At 35.5% G+C, this 24840-nt stretch overlaps 1 protein-coding gene across 1 annotated transcript; it reads right to left on the bottom strand.

Annotated features, from left to right (window-relative positions):
- Positions 1-1393: 1393 nt before the first annotated feature.
- On the bottom strand, positions 1394-4331 carry LOC110660116 (L-type lectin-domain containing receptor kinase VIII.1). The gene has a single exon (XM_021818296.2). It carries the CDS (start codon positions 3962-3964, stop codon positions 1817-1819), a length of 2148 nt encoding a protein of 715 aa, XP_021673988.2. The 5' UTR covers positions 3965-4331; the 3' UTR covers positions 1394-1816.
- Between the last annotated feature and the right edge of the window lie 20509 nt (positions 4332-24840).

Below are 24840 nucleotides of genomic sequence, written 5' to 3'. Positions count from 1 at the left end.
AAGATCATTTATAAATCCTGAAAATTTAGGACCACCGCAATAAGGAAAATACATAGTAGTGCACGAGAAATTAGACCTTGGCTTTCGATTGTCATTATCAAGTGGTTAAGGGTGCTTAATCCATTCCAAAGAAATGGAATATAAATGGAGGAAAACTAATTAATTAATAAATGGTAAAAATAAACCTAATAAATGGAAGAAAAATATAACTATATATATATATATAAAATTAATTGAGTAAATGTGAAAATTATTTTTTAATTAATTTAATTTCAATTAAATATCCCATTTATCTAAATATATATTGAAAATAAAACAGAAATAATGGATTGAAATGGTTTGATATGTCTAGTAAATACAGGGACTAAATTGAATATTTTACTTTAAAAAGTATCCATTTTAATTAAGAATCGATGCAAAATCGATAGGCGAATAAGCTTATAAAAAGAAAAGGAAAAAAAAAAAATCTAATATGTATACATTTTATTATTTGTGTGCAGTACAAAAGACCATGCACGTGACTATGGTCAATGGGTCTATTGTATAGGTTGATTAACAATTATTTATAAAAAAAAAAAAATGAAATTGTCGGCTAAAGTTTGGATAATTAGATAAGTGATTAACATTTATTATTAGCCGTTAGAAATGTCAACAAATGCAGGCTTTTGCTCTAAAAATTGCTTTAACCAACATGGAGAAGCCAAGCCATAAAATGCCAGCAAAACTCCACTCTATTGCATTTTTGTATAAAGGTAAATGGGTTTATCCTTTTAACAACAAATTAATTATCTTATTCAGTTTTTCATTGAGATGGTTTGCTGCAAGAAAATATTAATATTCCTACTTGCTTTTAAGCTTTTGTCATAAAAAAAAAATGGCCAGAAAGGTGATTGAATTGATTTTCAAAACATTGTGATTGTGACTCTAAGCTCTTTGCCAAGGGCAAAAAAAAATGCCTTGCATTTTGATTAGGATTGGCTTATCTTTAAATGTTCACTTGCAAGAAAGAAAGAAAGAGAGAGTACTCTTTATAAGCATTCATGTAAAAGAAGAAACTTAAAATATTCCCCTTTGGAAAGCAAACTTCAAATTTTAATAAATCATTATAAAAGGCATTTATTAGAAAAATAGAAATTGATTGGGTTGATTTGTTGATTCCTTTCTCCATAATCATAAGCATGTTCCATTGCTTCTTTATTACCCCTTTTCATTTGTCTTTAGTATAACAGAATAATTATTAGACCCTAAAAGGCATCATACAATTTGATACTGCAATTTCCTTGCAGCCATCAAAAAGCCTAAAACTTTGTTAAAAAACAAAAGGAAAAAAATCTTTAAAACATAATACAAATTTTCATTCTCAATAAAATTTAAAAAAAAAAAGAAAAAGAAATAAAATAATGGTTAATTGGCTTGGATGTTCTTGAGCTGTCCATGGCAGCCAGCCAATAATAATAAACATGAGCTCGTTTTTCTGTCACTATACTTTACCAATCCTCTACTCAAACGCCTTGTGTGCGTACTTTTGACTATGAGCTTTGCTGCCTGTGAAAGCCACTACCCACCATCGAAGAAAAGAAAACCCATCTGATCAAAGCAAGAAAGTGACTCCCACCTAATTTTCCTTTGTCCCACCACTAACTAATCTATACAGTACATGCATTAGTTTAACACCAAAAAAATAAAAATTTTTCCCCTAAGCTGCTTGTGATTACATTGAATATGTTACTTTGTCATAAATACAAAAACGAATAATAATATATATAATTACGAGTCAATAAACAAAGGTTGTGGAAACCCACCCGTCCAGTTTGGATCAAACTATGTCATCACCAATATAACCATTTTCTGATGAGGAGGTTGAGATAGTGATCATGCCATTGCAGTCAGACACACTGTCCTGCAAGCTCAACAGGAGATGGGAAGTGCTAAAACTCATAGTAGGCTTTGCTCTTGGGACGATTGGGACCTCAGCCTCACCTACAAGCATCTGGACCACAGTCCTCATTGTGGGTCTAGTCAATGGGTCAGGGTGAGAGCACGCTAGCCCGACAAGTAGAACCCTTCTCATTTCATTCTCATCAAACTCACCTTCAAGTCTTGCATCAGCTGCCATCAGCAATCTTCCTTCTCTGTGTAAACTCCAAACCCATTCAACCAAATTGCTGTTAACCCCAACTTTCCCAACCCCACTTGTTTCTTTCTCAATTGGTCTTCTCCCACTAGCCACCTCAAGAACCACAGCCCCATAACTAAACACATCAGTTTTGTCAGAAGCTCTTCCTGTTAATAAATACTCTGGTGCTAAGTATCCCATTGTACCTGCAGCTGCTGTTGCGTCCGGTGATTTATCATGTTCAATTTGTCTAGCCAAGCCAAAATCTCCTAATCTTGCATTAAACCCTTCATCGAGCATAATGTTACTAGTCTTAATGTCTCTATGAATCACCTGGTTCTCACATTCTTGATGCAAGTAAGCCAGAGCAGATGCAACACCAAGTAAAATTTTTCTCCTATGTGGCCATGGTAGAGGCGTCCTCGCTTCAAACAATGCTTTGTCAAGGCTTCCATTGGGCATCAAATCATAAACCAATAAAATTTCACCTTTCTCATGACACCAACCCTGAAGCCGAACAAGATTTCTATGCCTAAAAGTACCAATTATAGACAATTCAGATAAAAACTCATTCTTTCCTTGGCTATTATGACTACATCTCTTCACTGCTACAATGTCGCCAGTCTCTGGCAATATACCCTTATAAACAGTACCAAATGCACCATGTCCTATAATTCTATTTGCATTGAAGCATCTTGTGGCTGATCTGAGCTCTTTGTAGCTAAATTCCTTTGGCATTTTGATAACCTCTGACGCAAAAGACTCTGTTTTTTTCACATGCTTGTACCTTTTAGAGAATACCCAGATAAGAACCCCGGCAAAAATAGCTAAAAATGCACTAGCAGTAACCACCCCTGCAACGGCCCCAGGTCCTTGCTTACAGAGCTGGTTATGACACGAAGAAGACTTGCTGTTCTTTTCTTGACTACTAATTGAATCAGAACCAGTAGGAGCCAATGACGGCGGCGGTGACTTCACAGAATTAGCCGTTGGGTTCATCAAACTAGTCGTTGGAGGCGGCGGAGATGATGACCCAGGACCAGAAATTGAGTCAAAGGAATAACTAAAGCTCCACCATTCGATACTATGGATCTCTGTGCTTCCTTGCGTCGACCCAGTGAACCCAACGTACATAAAATCATTCACGTACTGATCTAGATCAATACTAAATGATAGAATCGGCTCTTTGGGCTTAAGATTGGAGTATGAAACCGAGATGTTGAGGACGTGATTTGTGCCATCGTAGTCGATCCACGCATTAACAAGATCACCGCTCTTAAGATCGATATTTATAGCTCCTAAATCCCCAGTCTGCGAAGAAACCAAACTGTTTAGATCCAAACCCACATGGTTTCCATTAATATCTTTGAATTCCACGTCCATGAGAGTATCAAACTCGACCGCCACAAAGCCCGAGCCGAGCCCATCAGTGTTGAGGAGTCCGAGACACCCACCGGCAGCACCAATAGTCTCGGAGTCCGGCGAGATGACAAACGCAAGCCCGCCACCAATAGACGACGGGTTTAGATTGGAGATATAGAATGAGAAAAAAGTGATGAAACTGGTAATAGAGTGAGTGCCCGGTTGCCGAAATCTAATTGGCTTAGAATAAAGAACTTTGCCAGCGCCAGAAGTGGGAACGGCGAGGTCATTTGTGAGACGAACACTCCCATTGTTTAAGTGGGCGTCGCCGAGAAGCTTGAGACTGCTTAGAGTTAAAGTACCGAAGTCGAATTCAGTGGTGGCAGTGGCTAACACAAAAAAACAGAGCAAGAACAGGGAAGAAGAAGAAGAAGAAGAAGAAGAAATGGATATAATGCGTAAAATTGTGTGAAGAAGAGGCAACATTTGCTTGGCTAGTGAATGGCCATTAGAGAATTTTTTGTGCTGATGGGAAAGTGGCAGCGCAGAGAAGCAGATGAGAGTTCACGGGTTCAGAGAGATGAGAAAGAGAAAGAGAGATTGGTATTCTTTGCCTTGAAAACAAAAGAAACCAAAGGGAGGAAATAAGGAAAGGAAACAGCACAGGGAATCGGAAGGAGAGAGAGTGAAGCAGACAGGTGGGTCGGTGGGACGACACGTGGCATTTCCAACGGTTGTTTTTTTGGCGATAAAAAGAAAACATTTTTTTTTTCTCCTTGCCTCTGTCCTAACACTCCCCCCTTCCTCTCTTCTTCTAGTTTTATCTGTCTGCAACTCGCGGCTTCAGGCGGTCGTGTCGCCCTCTCATGGGTTGGATTTCGCTTATATTATTTATCAGAAAATTGTAGGCGCTTAGCTATCATCATGTAAAATCTCGAAAATCTTTTAAATTAAATTTGTCATATTCATTCAATTTTATTAAAAAAAATTGATAATTAAAATAAATCGAATTATTTATTTTTTAATCAATTATTATTGAGTATTAAATTAGAGTTCAAATATAGAAAATATAATTTAAATTAAATATAAAATAAGTCAAAAGAATTTAATATAAAATTTAAATCAATAAATCATTTAATTTAAATTTTTATCTAATTTAATATAATTTATTATAAATTTTAATTTTTTTAAAATAAAATCTTATCAAGTTAATTGCACTAATGATGATCACATATGCATAATAAAAAGAAGTGCCTAAATCAAATGGCATGGTGACATTTGGTGAATTAATAAATGGCCCATTGCGTCAAACTCCATAATTAATTAAATTATATTCTTAATCATCATCTAATCCATGTCATAACAACTTGCATTTAGATTCCTATACTGTGCTATGCTTCCTTGCAGAAGAAAAGCAATTCTTTGAACCCAGCAGTGGGCGAAGGCCCAATTCTATACCTTGCCCTCATGCCACAACAACACAAAGGATCGTGTTCACACAGGTTTGAATAGCGCGCGTGGTCATTTTTTTTTACGTCTCCGGACCAATGAAGATGAGCATAATGTAAACCGTTGGAGTTCAGTTAGTAAGTAAAAACACACTCACGCTAGAGGACGTTGCACGTGAATTTTGTCAAAGGGCAGTGTCAGAAATTATTTGCTTAAATATAATTCACAAATGGATTTAAGATACAATTGATTCATATATTCAGACATAATTATATAAAATTTATATATTAATTTTATTCTATATTTTATACTGATAGAATATATCTCTTGTAGATAATTATATATTTATCTTCATATATTTATTCTTATGTATTTATCCTTGTAACAAACTCCAACTGTGTAACAACTAGATAAGGTTGGGTATAAGTCTGTCACCTCCACAGTCTGTGTATATATATTATCATTTAATAACAGTAAATGATAAGGTTGATCTATACTTTACATGGTATCAGAGCCATCTGACCATGGCAGACTTTTCTTCTTCTCAAGCTTTGGTTTCTAGCACTAATACTGTTATCTCCTCTCTTTCTACACCATCGAATGTTGCTTAGTTCATCTCTGCGAAATTAAATTCCTCAAACTATGTCCTTTGGAAAGCACAGTTGGTGCCATTACTGCATGGGTACAATTTGTCTCATTATATCTCTGACACTGCCACTCTGCCATCCCAATTTCTTGAAGATAATAAGCCTAATCCTGAGTATGATCTCTGGTTTCGGCAAGACCAGATGGTCCTGAGTTGGTTGTTCTCCTTTGTTTTTGATACTATTCTACCACAGATTGTTGGCAGTACGACTGCAAAGGCAGCCTGGACGAAACTTGCATCCATATATTTCGCTGGTTTTAGAACTCAAATTCTTCAACTTCGGAAACAGCTCAAGCATTTATCTCGGGGCACTGATTCGATTGATAGTTACATGCGACGACCCAGGACACTAGCCGATCAGCTTGCAGCTCTTCAAGCACCTGTGTCTGATGACACTCTAGTTAACGACATTCTTGAAGGGTTAGGCAGTGAGTACCGTCCCTTTATTCGGACCTTTGAGGCTAGGAATGTTCCAATTGAATATGATGATCTTTATGCTTTGTTGTTGAGTGAAGAAACTCAACTAAAAATGGAGGCACTAGCTGTATCCTCTTCAATTTCACCATCAGCACATGTGGCCACAAAGACACCACATCAACATGGTGGCAGGTCTGAAGTTCGTGGTCGAAGCAATAAACCACCTTATGGTACCAACTCTTCCTCTACTGCACAAGTGTCACCTAATATTATTTGTCACAATTGTCGTGTTCATGGCCACATTGCAAGGCAGTGTCCTTCACCAAAGCTCCGTTATAATAGCAACACTGGACAAACTAAGCCAACCACATACCTAGCCTCATCATCTAACAATCCTTCCATGGCTCAATAGACAGTTGACTCTGGCACTAACCATCATCTCACTAATGAAACGGGGAATGTTTCCAATCTCACTCCTTGTCAGGGCTCTGACGAAATTCTTGTTGGAAATGGTAATACCCTCCCTATTACCCACACTGGTACATCACAAATTTCTCTTAATAATCGTTCTTTTACTCTTCATAATATTCTTTGTTCGCCTACTGTTACTCGCAATTTACTTTCTGTTCACTCTTTTACTTCACATAATAATGTCTCAATTGAGTTTTTCCCTGATTTATTTGTCATCAAGGATATCCCCATGAGGCAGGTCTTATACACAGGCTGGAGTAATGGGGGCCTTTACACCATGCCGCTTTCTTTGACTCCTATCAAGCCTGAAGCACACATTGTGGAACTTAGCACATGGCATGCACGTCTCGGTCATGCCAATGATCGTGTTGTCCGTCGTGTTCTGTCCAGTCAGAGTCTTTCTTTTGTTAAGAATAAGTCCTTCGTTGTTCCGTGTCATGCTTGTAATGTCAGTAAAATTCATAAGTTGCCATTTATCAATTCAGTTTCTGTTATCAATAAACCACTTGAATTGATTTGTTCTGACATTTGGGGCCCAGCACCCATTGCATTTATGGATGGATTTCGTTACTATGTTATCTTTTTTTATCACCATAGTAAATATACCTAGATTTATTTTATGCGGAGAAATTCTAATGTTCTGAATATTTTTATCCAATTAAACACTTGGTTGAAAAATATTTTGCGCTTACCATCAAATGTTTTCAGGTCGATTGGGGCAAAGAGTACCAAGCACTTACCAATTATTTGCGTGAACATGGAATTAGCCAACACATCTCTTATCCCCATACCCCTGAACAAAATGGTTGTGCAGAAAGAAAGCACAGACATATCGTTGAAACAGGTCATGCTTTACTTACTCATGCCTCTATTCCCTTGCATTATTGAACTTATGCATTTGAGTGTGCTGTCTACACACTTAACAGATTACCTTTTGACCAAACCAAGCCTCATTCTCCATTTGAACTATTATTCATAGCCCTCCAAATTATAACGATATGCGCATTTTTTGTAGCCTCTACTACCCATGGCTCAAGCCCTATTCTCCTCATAAGTTGGCACCTTGCTCTGCCAAATGTGTCTTTCTTGGTTACAGTAAGGTTCATAAAGGGTATTACTATTTAAATTTATCTACTAAAGAAATTCTTGTCTCACGCCATGTTATTTTCCATGAACAGATTTTTCCATTCAAAAGTGTTGATGATGCTAGTGCCAATAAATCAACTATGTCCACTACTGCTCCATATGCATCTCTTCCACCTCTTTTGTTGACGCCACAACCTGTAACTGTATCACTATCTCCTCAAGATGGTATACTTGGTCCTCCACCAACTCACTTATCTCTACAGCCCACTGATGCAGTATCCACCCTAACTCCAATGACACATAGTCCCTTGGCCCACCCTCAGTGTCACGACCCAACCTATGGGCCGGACCGGCACTAGGACCTGGGCCAGCCTAAAGCCCCCAAGGCCCATAGTAAGCCTTAACTATTCATTTACCCAACTCTAAGGCCCATTTGGGCCCAATTTCAAGAAAACAAACGGACAGAGTCCGGCCATAAAATGGACTTACCAACGGGAAGTTTTCGACTCACCCGACCTGTAAACACAATATATAGTCAATTGGGGAGCTCAGCTCACCCTCCACATACTCATCAACATAATAATAAATGGGAGCTTAGCTCCCTCATCCAATCCATCAAACATGCATATCATTATACGTTTACAGGTCCAACATGATAATAATATTACAGACCATAATCAAATAAATACTTCTAACACATGCGGAAATTCTAGGAGTAAATAAAATTACACAAATATTGATAAACAACCTGCGAAGGAGAAAAGCAGGTTAACCAAAATAAAATCCTAATGTAGAGTTATAAAAAATATTGAACAGGAGTGAGCGTTCGACTCAGAGAGTAAAATATCAATTTTAACCATAATCTCTATAACTATCTAGTCCTAATGCAACCTGTGGAGTGAAATGCAACAGCAACAATATTTTCACATCATAACATCAAAAAGGTAATTTGGAGTACTCACGCACCCTGTAGCATCAATCATAACATATGGGAGCTGATCCCCTATATAGCTCTCTTAAATCCAACCTGGTGCCAGCGAAGAACTCAAGCCGGACTTTCGCTTAATAAACCAAATCGAGGGTCCCAGCGAAGAACCCAAGCCGTGACTACCCCTCGAAGGATCGGGTCCCAGCGAAGAACTCAAGCCGTGACTACCCGTCCTATCCATAGTCCACACCACATCACACGCACGCCAACGCACGCACACTGCTCCAAATTACTACAACAACATCATGGCACTTTAACATTTATCAATGCATCATAAATCGTGCCTAGAGCTTAACTACATAAATATATGCATATAAGTGATGCATGGGCATGTTGAACATATAATAATATCGAAATTACAATTAAAATTAATATTTTACTCACAGACTTGACGACAATCACTGTGGCGGCTGGTCGGAGTAAGAATGATGTCCCGGCTCACCTGACAATTATATTACAATTATTTAATAAATTTGACTCAATACAAACAAAGAAAAAGACCAATACGTCCTAAGTCGTGCCGAAAATCCGGCAGAGTCTCCCCTATACCTAGGACCTACCCAACCTGCAAAATGGCTCAAAACACACTTCTATATTCACAATCCATATATCCACAGTTCAATCATATCACACAGCCCCTCCTGGGCCCATCAAATCAGTCATCCATCACAATACGCAAAATTCCAATTTAGTCCTTATTATTGATCATTTTTGCAAAAACTGCCCAAACAAGCTCTAAAAATTATAAAACTTTGCCCCGCGGTCCTTAGCAATATTACTAAGCTATTGCAAAAAGAATCGTAATTTTCTAAGCTACCAAGAATATTTTATTGATTTTTAATCCTATTTAAGCACTAGAAAATTACGAAAAAGCAAGGTTCGGGTTTACCTTTGCCGATTCCGACTTCGGGGACGCACTCGGGACGTCTGACAATGGGGGGCTAGCCAAAACCTCGGTCCAATTTGGAGACTTTTCCGGTAACGGGTCTGTCTGGCCCGAAATTTGCAGACCCGGTCAACTGTCGAATTTCCGCGAATCGAGGATACCTACACGAAGCCCATAATACGGGGGTTAGTAGATAAATTTTTCAGAATTTTCTAAGCTCATTAAATGCTCGGAAAAACACTGCGAAGTTCTGTAGGACCCATCGAAAAACGGTGTCGGAAAAATTTGAAATTTATGTCGTTGCGAAGCTCTCGACGAGTGGAGCGTGCTGGTAGCCTCGGTTTTCTCGTGGGATACACGGTTTTCGAGAAATCTAGCCCAAAAGTCGAAATGGGCTAAAATCTTCCCGAGCAAAAATCGGACAAACCGCTAGATGGATTTCGGCGTTCTTGGTGTCTATGGAAAGCTCTCGCCGAGTAGATGATTTTAGACACAAGACCCGGTCCAATTGGTGGCCGGATCGGCCGGATTTGGCCGGGAAAGCCGAAACGGCGCGCGCGCAGGGGGCGTTGCGTGTTTTTCCATTGCTCGCGCACTACCGGGCCGGGAGGGTGGCGCGGCACGGCCTACTGGGGTCAAGTGTGGTCGGGGTGGGGAGGAGAGAGAAAACGCGAGGAAGAGAGAAGGAGGAAGGAACGCGCGCGGGAGGAAGAAAAAGAGAAGAAGACCGGTTCGATTCGACTGGTCCGATCCGGTCCGGTTCGATTCGGCCGGTTCGATTCGAAATACAAAATTTTTGAATTTTTACTCTGCCTCGGGACCGAAAACGAGGTCCAAAATTCAAAAATTTTAAAACTCGTAAAAATACGTAGACTCCAAATATATTTTTAGTTTTGCCACGTGGTCTTTAAATTAATTTTTAAAAATCATCAAAGTTTATATTTTCGGAAAATCGAACCCGATTTTTAAAATCCGAAAAATCTCAAAAAAAATTCCTAAAATTTAAATAAAATTAAAATACCAAAAATGCTCATAAATTTAATATTTTTGGGGTGTTACACTCAGCATAGTCACATCACACTATGTGCATCCACTCTCCCACATAGCCCCCCTACTTCCACTCAACCTCATGATACTTCCATATATGCTAATACTCAAAGCCCACACTCACCTAGTCATCTCCACTCACCTCATCAACAAGGTCTCACCAACTCCCATAATCAACCATCTGTTCCACTTAAAACTCATCCAATGGTGACGCGATCTCAAACAGGGAATCTTAAACTAAAGATCTTTGCCACTACTATAGTTGCCTAAGCTGTTCCTACATGCTATTCCCAGGCTATGAAATCTGAACAATGGCATAATGCAATGCAGTCTGAAATAAATGATCTAATTCAAGCGGGTACGTGGGAATTAGTACCACGAGAAGATGCCTAGAATATTGTTGGTTGCAAATGGGTCTTCTACATCAAACATAAACCAGATGGATCCATTGAAAAGTACAAAGCTCGATTAGTTGCTAAGGGCTACCATCAAAGGCTAGGCATTGACTTCTTTGAGACTTTTTCTCAGGTGGTAAAGCGTACTACTATTAGAATTATTTTGTCTTATGCAGTTACACTGGGGTGGAATATCAAATAATTAGATGTTTCAAATGCTTTCTTACATGGCAAACTTGACGAGCTGGTCTTTATGGATCAACCTCCTGGTTTTACTGATCCCGATAAACCGAATCATGTATGTCGGTTACATCATTCTCTGTATGGCCTTCGTCGAGCTCCACGTCAATGGCACAAGTGCTTGTCTGATGCGCTTCTTAAAAATGGTTTTAAGTCATCTGCTGCAGATACATCCTTATTTTCTTATACGAATAGTGGGAACAAGCTTTCTGTCTTATATATGTGGATGATATCATCCTAACTGGGAGTGATAATACTCATTTACAGCACCTTATTGCATCTCTGCAACTAGAGTTTTAATTAAAAGATTTGGGTTCATTAGATTATTTCTTGGGTATTGAAGCTCATCATACAAAAATGGGTTTATTACTTACACAGACAAAGTACATTGAGGATTTGTTGCACAAAGCCAATATGACCACATGCAAAAACTTATCTATACTAGCCACACCGAATGAGAAATTACAAGCAACTGGTGTTGAATCTGCACCTAATATCACTCTCTACCGCACCATAGTTGGTGCTGTGCAATATTTGAATATCACTAGACCCGACATTTCCTTCTCGGTCCACAAAGCTTCTCAATATGTTCATTCTCCCAAACTGCAGCATTGGGTTACAGTAAAACGTATTTTACGTTATTTGAAGGGCACACAACGGTATGGGCTGCTTCTTACTCCTTCTTCTAATCTTGATATTCATGCGTATAGTGATGCGGATTGGGCATCCAATCTGGTTGATAGAAAATCAACAAGTGGCTATGCGATATTTATGGGGAGTAATATAATTTCATGGCAGTCTAAGAAACAACCTACGGTAGTGCGTTCATTTACCGAAGCAGAATATCGCTCCATTGGTGCTGCAACTGCTGAATTAACTTGGATTCAAACTTTGCTTCGTGAGTTGTCTATTTTATCTCCACAAATTCCTTCTCTGTGGTGTGATAATGCAGGTGCCACCTACCTCACAGCTAATCCCATCTTCCATTCCCGCATGAAACACATTGAAGTGGACTATCATTTTGTGCGAGACAAGGTGGCTAATAAAGACCTGCAAGTTCGCTACATATCTTCTAAGGATCAAGTTGCAGATGTGCTGACCAAGCCTCTTCCAAGCAGTAGACATGCTGATTTGCAGATGAGACTCACAATTCTAACCTCACCAGGGCGGTGATAGAGTATATCTTGTGTAGATAATCATATATTTATCTTCATATATTTATCCTCATGTATTTATCCTTGTAATAAACTCCAACTGTATAACAATTAAATGAGGATGGGTATAGGTCTGCCACCTCCATAGTCCGTGTATATATATTATCATTTAACAACAGTAGATGATAAGGTTGATCTATACTTTACATATACTTCATATTCACAATAGATTGAGTTTATATAAAAAAAATGTTGAAAGTGCACCGTAATCGCGCCATAAGGCGAGCACGCAAACTGTTCAATTTAGTCAACGAAACTAAGGTCCATCTAAAAATGGAAATAGGGTGGATTAGGGGTGGAAATCGCTACATATCCTACAAAAATTCAAAGTCGAGACAAAGGCTTTTTCGTGGGGAAGCGAAGAGGTTTTTTTTTATTTATTTTAATTTATTATTATATATTATAAATGTATTTAACAGAATTTAATAATATATTTATATTTTTAATTAAAATTATAATATTTAAATATATAATTATATAAAATAAATTATTTTTTTAATAAAAAATGATATATTGTTATAAGAGCAGTTTATAGAAATTTAGAACCAAGAGAAAATCTTTCTGTTCTCATTTTGCACAATATCAAAATTAGGATGAGATAAAAAAAAATTAAATTTAAGTAGATCAAATTAAATTTGAAAATAATTCTTATCCTTGGCCTCCATTATATATTTATGGCTAATTATTTAATAAATCAAAAATATTAAAAAATAATATTTTTTTAAATATAATAAAATAATTTTCTCTTATTTATAAAAAGATAAGATTTATATTTATAAATAAAAAATACATATTAAATATATTTAATAATTTTTTTATAATTAATTTCCACGTAAAGTTTCCACGTCAGCAAGTAGACGTAAAATAATGGGAGCCCAGGCACAGAAATTTTGTCATGGGGTTAGGGGTTTTCCAACAAACGAGTATTGATTTCTTGTGTATGATTACTGCGTGGACTGTAGCAATTTTTGAGATAATTTAATAATTTTTTTCATATTATTTGTAATTTAAGTGGACATTCCCGAAATATATAATCGTTTTGATTTGCCGTGGTTTGATCGGACGATGCAGGACGAGAGATGGGAGTTGAGAACAGAAGCACTGGAAACTTTGAGTGAATTTTAATGTAGGCGACAGGTGTTTCCTTGAAGCAAGAAACTTTATTGGGTATATATATATATATATATATATATATATATATATATATATATATATATATATATATAAATTAAAATTTATGAGTTAAATTTTTTAATTTAAATTAAAAATTAAAAAGTTGAAATTTTTAATTACGAGATTAAATTTTTTAATTTAAGCTTAAAAATTAAGAAGTTAAATTTTATAATTTTTTTTATATTTAAAATAAATTAAATTTAAAATGAAAATTTCAAATTAAATTAAATAAAAAATTAAAAATATATTAAATAAAACTTCTTTAATAAATATAGTGGTAATAGAACTTTAGTCAAAGGGGAATTGTGTTTTTGGGGGAAACAATGATGATAAATTGAAGTTGTTATACCCATTATCTACAAAAAAAAAAAAAAAAAAGAAGTTGTTATTCCCATTACCCATTTTCATGCTTTTATTGCTCTTCTCTTGAAGAGAGTACTTTCAATCAATGATTGATTCAATGCCCAACCACTATGATGCCTTAATTGGGTCCTGCCTAAATTTCTATGTATGTTTGGTTTTTGATATAGGTATATTTTTTAAATAATTGAAATTTTTTATTATATTTTAAAATCAGTAAAATTATAAATTTCAATATAATTTTAAAGTTACATATCTCCTCACATTAAATTTGGCCATGGGTTATTTTAAAATTGAGTTTACACTAAAATTGAATGGATTAAATTCATATCCAAAACTATTAATTAGGTTCAATAGTTTTCGATTATAATAAAAAAGTCAAATCAAGCTAATTTGGTCTATTTGGCTTGATTAGTTAATTCAATTAATTCGATTTGGAGAGTTATTTTTGAGAATTTAAAATTTTAATTTATTTCAATTATTTTCTCAAATTAATAATAAAAAAAAAGAAACCGAATTGAGTTTTTTAAAGGGTTTTCTCTTTTGTCTAGCCCATTAACTTAAACCCAAAACTTAGCATTTGTAGACCTGAGTTTTTTAGTAGGCCCATACCCGGTTCAAATTAAAAAATCAAACTAAATCAAATTGAAAATTTCTATTTGGTTCTTACGAATCAAATTGGTTCGATTAATCATAATAAACTATTTAGTTTTTGTTGATTTGGTTCAATTTACAATCAAGCCAACTGAATACTTAGCCCTACTATTATTGGCTAGTTGTTTCAAATCAATACCCTAAAGATTAGGCTATATCTTTTCTCGAACATCAAATAGAAAACAATTCAGTCTAGTGACTCAATTTGGTTCAACCATTTAAAAAAAAAAGAAAAAGAAATTTAAATTTAATCTCATGCCTCAATCAAATTGAAATCGTAAAAAAAACTAAAATTATTTTGAACCTATCCCATAAAATTTGATTCAAGGCCTAAGAAATCACGGCTCAAAATTTGACCATGGCTGTAGCTCATAAGGCCATGTATGTGTAATGTCCAAAATTTTTAAATAATTATTTTATATATAAATTTTGATATTTTAATATATTAAATATTATGGTATTTTAATTTGAATTTTTTGAGTTTTTAAATTTGAATTTTTATTTTTCAAGCTAATTAATTTCAATAATTTTAAAAAAATTAATTTAAAGATAACGTAGCAAGTTTGAAAATACTTTTGGACTCCATAAATTTTTTTGAGTTTTTTATATTTTTTTTGAATTTTTTGGGTCTCGTTTTATATGTCAATGAAGAACAAAAATTAAATTTCGAGTGTTTTGAATCGAATTGGTCGAATCAAATCTATCCAAATCGGATCGTCTGAATCGAACCAATCTCTTTTTCGTTTCTTCCCCTTCTATTCGCGTTACCCGACTTCCTCCCTTCTCTCCCTATTTTCTCTCTCCTCCCTCCCCACCACTGTCGACCACTACTCCCCCGACCTTCCTCCCTTGCTGGTGCACCTCCAGCACCCTTCCCTGCAGCCAGTAGTCCCTTTTTCTGGCGAGAATTGGGCTCCAAATCCCCCTCATGGGCATGTGCGACCTCTGAACTTCCTTCACCGTTTCCAGTGATTTCAGCCACCAATCACCAATTGAACTGGGTCTTATTTCTTTTTTGTTTTACACTTCATAAGCTTTCTATAGACACCAATTTCACAAAATTTTTATCAAGAAGTTTGTGTGAATCGAGCCCTGAAAGTTTTAGGCCTTTTTGAGTTTCGGGCTAGATTTCTCTCAAATCATAAATACTACAAAAAATCTAAGACCACTAGTGCGTTCTACACGTCGAGAGCTTTGCAACGATACAAATTTGGAATTTTTTTATACCAAAAATTTAATGAGTCCCATGAGCTTGCTAGTGATTTTTTGGGTCTTTAATGAGTCTTTTTAATTAAATAAAAATTATATTCTAACTTCTGGTATTGTGAGCTTCGCGTAGGTATTTTCATTTCAAAGAAATTCCATTGGTAATTGGGACTGCAATTTCGGGCCAGACGTGCGGGCTGCTGTAGCCACTTTGAAAGTGGGTCAATATTACAATACTTTCCCCTAATTTTAGACGCTCGGACGCATTCCAAGTGTCATAATTGGTATTGGTAAACCCAAACTTTAAATTCTCTTTTCGCCTAATATTGAGTTTAGAATAAAAATCCATAAAATATTCGTGGGTAGCGAAAAATTTATAATTCTAATTGCAATAGTAGAATGACATTGTTAAGGACTGCAGGGAATAATTATAGAATTTTTGGGATTAATTTGGATAGTTCTTGCAAAATGTTAGTTTTAAACTAAATAGTTGAATTGTGTATTATGTGGAATTGACAAATTTGGCAGGCCCAAAAATGGGCATTGTATTGTTGTTGTATTGTGGGCCAGAGGCCTTTTGAATTGAAAAGTGTTAGTTGAGTTGTTTTGCAGGTTGGGTAGGTTCTAGGTACAGAAAAAACTTTACCAGATTTTCAGCATAAATTTATGGTGTCTTTGACTCTTTAGTTTTTTGTTTTGATTTATTATTGATAAATTTCTTGAATATAATTTTTTAGGTGATCTGTGTGACACCCCTATGTTCATTAGTCCTATATATTTCACTGTTCCGGTGACCAGTGCCGGTTCGGACAGTAAAGAGGCGTAGAATCATATTTAAGTCACCTAGAAAAACAATAAACAAAAATTAATAGAAATTATATATGAGGAAAAATGGAAATAAGGTTAAATGAGCAGGGGCCACAATGATGGGTGACCGTATCGGAAAGTGACAGCGAGAGCAGTCGCTGCCCTATTTTCGAGTGAGACCTAATGGCACCCCAGGCCTAAGGATTATTGCGAAGCTAAGGGTATTATTAAAACTATAGAAAAGAACCAAGAACCAGTTCAAATAATTGAATCAGAGTTGCAAAAGCAATTAAATACTATTGAAGAAATGGATCAAACCGATAAGGGCAATTTGGTCAATTCACCCTTAGAGGTGACTTTTGGCCTAAATGTCCAATAAAATACAGGAAATTAAAATAGTGAAAACTAAATTCAACTTGGAGAGGTGTATGGAAGAAAATGAAAAAGGAAAAGAAAATTTCAAAATTTAAAAGAGATATGACATCATCCATAACACAAGCATGATGCAATAAATTTTAATTTTAAAAAATTCTAAATTTTGGGATAATTTCTAACAATTAAAAGTCAAATTAAGAAAAAAAAAAGTGGTCTTCTTTTCCTCATCTTCAACCCGTCACCCTCTCTCTCTCTTCTCTCTCTCTTTCCTTAAGTCCTCCATTAAAACTCACTTTGGAGCTTCCCTAACCCTAAATTCAACCATAATTTTTATAGTTTCTTTGATTAAAACTTAGTTGTGAGTATTGGAAAGAAGATTGGGAGAAAGAAATTGAAGAAAAGTGAAGAATTTAAGAAGCTTGAAATTCTTCAAGTGAGGTAAGCCAATTCAATCTAATTCTTTAGTGAAATTGATTAAGTTTAATGAAGAATTAATTGATTATGTAAAAGAAATTGAAAAAAAAAATCATGTAGAGGGACCCCATGAATTCGGCTAGCTTGAGGTTGAGTAGGGAATTGATGTGAATTGATTGAATTAAATGTGTGAGTATGCTTGAATAAGTGTGTAGATACAAATTATACACTTTGAATTCATGAATTGAACCAATTGAGGAATTAGGGTTCTTGACCCTTAGGGTTTTGGGAAAAAAATTGGGGAAATTGAGTAATTGATGCCAATTGACCAAATTGATGCCAATTGAACAAATTGATGTTTAAAGTGGTCAATTGGTATGTTTGGGAGTTGATTGAATGCATGGAGATTTAGGTGGGGTAGAATGTGATGCTGCCCCAATCTGGACTGCCTGACTATGGTCCACTCACATGGCCATAATTGTAATTCTGTTGCTCCAATTGGTGTGAAGCCAATTAGAGATGAAAATTAAGACCCAAAGCTACAATTTTTGTGTAGAAACCCAACCCTAAAACTGACCTTAAATTAGTGTAAAATTGGATCAAATCTGGATTAGGTACCCTGCCACTAGACAAAACTGACCATATGAACAGTACATGTTCAAATGGTCATAACTTGGTGTAGAAAGGTCCAAATGACCTGATTTTTATACCATTAGAGAGCTATGACATAGTATAACAACTTTCATGAAGAAACCAAACTTAAATTTTGACCATAACCAAATCAAATTGCCAATCAAAATTGGGTCACCAAATCTGCCAAAACCTAAAATTTGCCCAGAAATTTGGACTTTAGTCAATCTGGCCAGTTATGGTTAAATAGTCATAACTTGAGTTACAAAACTCCAAATGGAGTGATTCAAAAATGGAATTAAAGCTAAGTCACTAAGGAACAACTTTGATGAAGGGAATTCAACCAAATTCCCACTGTAGAGGGTCCAATGGAATGGTAGAAATAAGTGACCCAAAACTGAAAATTTGTCAATTCTCTTAGGAAACCTTGAATTGAGTTTGGCAATCAATACCAACAAAAATGTGACCCAAAATGTGGTATGTGGGGATAATTAGAATTAACATACCTAGTAAGTATGAAAAAGTCCACATTTTGACTTAAATAGTAAAATGAATAGTAACTCCAATATGCCAAACACAAAGAACTCCATTTTAAGCAAATTTAAAAGTATAATCAAGTGTGTATGAATTTAATTATTGGATTACTTATGAGGTATGGTATTGAAACACTGTAAATTGTGTACTTTAGTAGAAAAAGAGACTGGAAAGGAGGGGAAGAAAAATGTGAGTCAAGGCAAAGAGGTGACTCACTATAGATTTGTACACAACTAAATTGATTTAATTGATTTTAATTTTGTAAATTATTTTGAATAAATGGTAATGGTTTGCAAATATGATTTCCCCATTGCAATTATGAATTGTGTGTTGCCAATATCTTATGGATTTGAAAATGAATTGAATGTGATTATTGAATTTGAAATGTAATTATGTGATTAGAAAATCTTGTAAATTATTTTTAAACCACAGTTAGCATGACAGTCTTGTTCGGAACTCTCCAATAGTAATGGCTATTTGGGGTTGGATAATTGACATTAATTATGTCTCCTATTAATAACGGTTAGTAGAATGACAATGTATGAATACTCATTAGCTAGCTAGCCCTTCCCTCATTAATAACGGTTAGTGAGGTGATTTGCTTTGTCGTGGTGTACAACACGGCATTGATCGTGAAATTTTGTGTCATGATCTGGACTGTACGTTCTTGGCAACACCTTTATTTTGTTATTTATGAAAAATGGTTTGAAATAAATGGTTCATGTTAACTTGAGACTTTGGAAAACACCTCATGTGATTATGAAAATTTTAATTTGTCATATTTTGGTTTATTGTGCTTTATAATGAGTTGAATTTACTTAGTTGTGTACTACTGAGTATCAATACTCAGCAATAGCTTGTTCTATTGTCGCAGATAAGGAAAAGGACAAGGCAGCAGAGTAAGCTGCTTGGAGTTGAACTTAAAGCTATTTTGGATTTTTTTCGGGTATATTAATTATACCCTATGTAAATTTTTCCTTTTGATGTAAATTAATTTTATGTACCCATATGTACACATTGACAGTTGTCTAAAAGTTGTACTATTATTTTGATTAATATAAAACTTTGTAATATAAACTTGTTTGCATTTATTTATTTTTATGCATAAATGCAGTATGTAAATTTCTTTTAGAATTCTTTGAAATTGTGAAATTGAGTTGAATTGAGATTGACTTGGTTTGAGAATAATGGAGGTTGGGATTTAAATATGTATTGGAAGTATTTTTCACAAGTTTTGAAGAACTGTTTTTTCCAAATACAGCCGGCACTCTGCCGAAGTTTTTACAAAAATTGTGGAGATTTTAAATTAATCAATAATTCAATTTTGATATAAATTCCAATTAAAGGATTTTAATAATTAAGAAATATGACCCACCATTTTAAATTGAAAGGAAAAAGGGTTTAAAATTCCTTGTAGTATGTTTAATGAGTTATCAGTAGGTGAAGTTCAGTAATTCATTATATATACTACAGGATCATGTCATGCCTTGCGGAGGGGTAAGGTGTGACAATCTGACTCAACTTTCCTATTCTTCTCAGTCGCCCCAGTAGCACTTGGATAATTTGTGAGTTTGATATTGATTTTATTTATAATTTTAATATTATCAATTTATATTAAGGTATGCTCATGCATTCACTTATATATATATATATATATATATAGTTAAATGCTAGGCACACTCCTTTGTTGCATAAATTATTAAATTTGTTGTGGATATCGCCTTAAGATAAATTAGAGCTGTATGTGTGTGTGTGTTGGCGTGAGTATGGTGTGGATATAGATATGAGTAGGATGGGTAGTCACAGTTGAAACTTAACTCGTTGGGACCTGATCCTTATATATGGATAAGTTGGGGTGAGCACGGCTTTGAGTTGATGTCACTGGCCCCTGCACTTGGATCATTAAGCGAAAGTCCTACTTCAGTTAACTTCGCTGACAGGTATTGGATTAAGAGAGCTATATAGGGGATCAACTCCCATATATGTATTGATGTGACACTTGAGAGCGTGCGTACTCCAAATTATCTTTTGTGCGAATATTGATTGAATTGTTTGAACTATGTGAACGTGTTGCATTTCATACATAGGAAGGCATTAAATTTAGATAGTTATAGAAATAATATTTAAAATAAATATCTTTCTCTTTGAGTCGAAAGCTCACCCCTGTTCAATTATTTTTCCTCAGGTGACAGGTGGCTTTATTTGTGATTAACCTGCTTTCTTTCCCTGCAGGTTTAAATAAAAAATATTTTGATTTGCTTTTATTGTCTTTTATTTAATTCTAGAACTCCACATAAACCAATAGTTATATTTTATTTAGGTTGTAATAACCTAGTTCTGGGGTTGTAAAATTAATTATATGATATTGCATGAATGTATGAAATGTTTATTATTAATGATGGAGGGAGTTGAGCTTCCAAATGTTGATATATGTAATTTGAGAATTGTGAAGGTAAACTGAGCTTCACATATTATTGATATTATTTGTTATAGATCGGATGAGTTAATACTTCCTATTGAATAGTCCAAGTTATGGCCATACTCTGTCTGTTTGTTTTCTTGAAATTAGGCTACTTTAATGGGCTTCATGAGTGGGTTAGAAATAGTTAGGCTTACTATAGGCTTTAGGAGCCTTATACTGACTTAAGTCTTAGTACCGGTCCGACCTAGAAATCAAGTCGTGATAACATGGTTCTTGGAGGAACCAAGGCGATAGGAATTTTACTGAACCAAAGTTTTTTTATATTTTGGTTCGATTCTAATTCTTCACAAAGAATCAAACTGGAATTGTATGAAATCAAAAATCGTACCAAATCAAAGAATCGAGAACCATACCAAAATTTCAGTTTGGTTTCGGTTCCTAGGCAAATCTCGAAACGTACCAGAACTAGACACCCCTAGTACTAATACCTCATATGAAATTTATAGAAATTCTTGAATTACATATATATATATAAGAGAGAATATTCATTAGATTTGAAATAGAACATGGGCTAAAACGCAAATACAAGAGGCCAAGAAACAAGCCTGATGAAACAGACATCACAATCTAAAACCCAAGCTCATTAAAAAAGCCCATCCAAAGATTAGAAAAGAGATCCTAAAATTCAGCTTCAAGCCCAACGCCAACTGTAGCTATGGAGAAACAAATAATAGAGACTCAGCTTTAAGTGTTGTCATCGTCTCTGCAAACACCGACAATCTTGAGTGCTAAGGAAAGAATTAGGCCATACATGTCGAACCCAGACAGAGACGGAGATAGATCAAACTAGGTCAACCAATAGAGTAGAGATCCAAGGTGGACTTAAGGTGAAGGAAGAGACAACCAAAGGGTGCAAGAACTCAAGAAAAGCAGTCCTCATCGTTAAAGTCCAAAGGGCGATTATAACACCAATCGACAAGCATCCCACTCGTACTTTATCCTCCCAGCCCTGAGTAAAAAACAAACGCTCATACCTTTGATTCATCAAACACTCATGCAAGGCAACAATAGCTTGCCTCCCTTGAAAACACCGAGTAGGCACAGAGGGAGTTTTAACATAAAGGCTTGAAAACCTTAAAATGAAAAGAAAAAAGAAGAAAGATTCTATCACGACCCAAACTATGGGCCGGACTGGCACTATGACTTGGGCGAGCCTAAAGCTCCTGAAGCCCATAGTAAGCCTAGCTATTTCTTAACCCAATCCTAAGGCCCATAATAAGCTCAGTTTCAAAAATTTAACCGGACAGAGTCCGACTATAACATGGACCATCCAACGGGAAGTTTTTTACTCTCCTGATCTGTAAGCATAATATATATAACAATTTGGGGAGCTCAGCTCACCCTCCCTCCACATACTCATAATGTCATGAAATCAAATGGGAGCTCAGCTTCCTCATCCAATCCAATCATAGATGCATTTAATAGATTTACATATCTAACATGGCATTATAATACAAACCCAAATCAAATAAAATACTTCTAACACATGTAGAGTTCTAGAATTTAGTAAAATTATACAAAACATAACAGATATTACTAAATGACCTGCGAAGGAGAGAGACAGGTTAGAACTCAATAAAGAACCTCCTGTATCCTGAAAAAAAAAAAGATGAACAGAAGTGAACGTTTGACTCAGAGAGTAAAATACCAATTTTAAGTACAATTTCTATAGCTATCTAAAGCTAATGTATCCTAAAGAGTGGAAAACACCTTCATAGTTTTCATACACAAATCACTTCATAAACAATAAAAAGGTAATTTAGAGCACTCACACACCCATATAATATTCAAACAGTATATATATGGGAGCTAATCCCCCTATACAGCTCTCTTAATCCAATCTCTAATAGCGAATACATTTTAAGTCGAACTTTCGCTTAATAGACCAAATATGGTGGCTAGCGAGATCATCTCGAGCCGTGCCTACCTCGACTTATCTATAAAAGGATCGGGTCGCAGCGAGTCAAGCTCTAGCCTCGTCTACCCGTCTTGTCCATATCCAATACCACACACCACACACACGCCAACACAAGCACACTACTCTAAATTACCATAAAACAACATCCATAGTATTTTATCAATTAAGAATGCAATATAAAACGTGCCTAGTATTTAACTACATAGATATATATTTATATGTGATGCATAGGCATGCTTGAATATATAATAATATCGAAATTATAATTAAAATTAATATTTTACTCACAGATGTAAACCGAGGTCAATGTGGTGGCTGAGCGGAGCAGGAAGGCTGTCTCGGCTCACCTGACAATTACATTACATTTATTTAATATAATTGACTCAATATAAGCTTAAAAAGAATCAAAGAAACCCTAAGTTGTACAAAAAATTTGGCAAAATTCCTCCTATACCTAGGACTTACCCAACCTGCAAAAGAGCTTAAAAATAGACTTCTATATCCACAAATCACACAACTCAATCACATCACATGGCCCCTCCTAGGCCTATCCAAACAGTCAACAACCACAATTTGAAAAATTATCATTTAGTCCCTACAACTAACTCTTTTGCAAAAACTACCTAAATGAGCTCTAAAAATTCTAAAATTTTGCCCTGCGGGCTTAGCAATATTACTAAGCTAATAAAAAAGGAATTATGATTTTTTAACTACACACGAATATTTTATAGATTTTTAATCTAAATCCGAAACTAAATAATTAAGGAAACTTAGGGTTTAGGCTTACCTATGCCAATTCGGATATTGGAAACATATCCGAGACATCTGAAAACAGTAGGATAGTCTATAATCTTGACTCGGTTCTGAAGTAGTTTCAGCTGCCCAGTTGTCCGGCTTGAAAATGCAGACCCGTTTGACAGTTGAATTTTCGCGAATCGAGTGTACCCATGCGAAGCTCATAACACGTGGGTTAGACTAAAATATTTATATTTACATATAAAATACTTATTTAAAAATTAGGGGTGTTACATTCTCCCTTCTACAGAAATTTCATCCTTGAATTTTACACATGACATAATAAAGAATTATAAGATTACACAGTAGACAAGTATGGGTACTTATTGTACATGTCCTACTCTGACTCTCAGGTACACTTTTCTACTGATTGGCTCCTCCACAAAAGCTTAACCATAGGGATCTGTTTTGACCATAGCTGCCTCATCTGAAAGTCCACTATGGCTATTGGGTGCTCCTCGAAGGTTAGGTTTTCCTTTAACTCCACTGTATCGAGTTGTAACACATGAGAAAGATCAAGTATGTACTTCCTAAGCATAAAAATATGGAACACTGGGTGGACGTGAGAAAGGCTTGGTGGTAACTCTAACTGGTCAGCAACTGTTCCAACTCTATTAATGACCTCAAAAAGTCCTATGTATCTAGGTGGCAGCTTGCCTTCCTTCCCAAATATCATAACTCCTTTCATTGGGGAGAACTTTAGGAATACATAATCGCCCATTGCAAACTCTAAATCCTTTTGCTTAGCTCTTTTGCTTGCTGTAGTGTCCTAGCTATCATCATCATTTCATAGCGAAACTCGTACCTCAAATCACTCCTCAATCTTTTTCTAACATCTTCAATACTCACTATACTCCCACTGCGCTTGACTTGATATCTCATAACTTCAATCAGCTTTGGTGCTTACCTCTCCTTCATCATGTCCTAACGTATCTCTTAGTAACTTTAGTCCCCATTCCTCTGTTTTAACAATCTCTACTTCCCAAAGACATAACTTATGTTCCTTATCCTATAGTATCTTATGAGATGATTTCCTGTAGCACCTATCATAGGCATCTCATTCGAATTTCTACTTGTTCTATGACCTCAATGGTCAATACCTATGCATCTTCTCACTCTCATGATACTTCGAATTTCCAATCTCTTTTGTGTCATTACTAAGGTCCTTAGACCAA

This window comes from Hevea brasiliensis, chromosome 5, assembly GCF_030052815.1.
Source record: "Hevea brasiliensis isolate MT/VB/25A 57/8 chromosome 5, ASM3005281v1, whole genome shotgun sequence".
Lineage (NCBI taxonomy): Eukaryota > Viridiplantae > Streptophyta > Magnoliopsida > Malpighiales > Euphorbiaceae > Hevea > Hevea brasiliensis.
The sequence above is the reverse complement of the archived record's forward strand: the minus strand, read 5'-3'. Positions and strand labels throughout refer to the sequence as shown.

Excerpts from the sequence above, each read along its gene's own strand:
- LOC110660116 (XM_021818296.2), bottom strand. The coding sequence starts at position 3,964 with ATGTTGCCTCTTCTTCACACAATTTTACGCATTATATCCATTTCTTCT.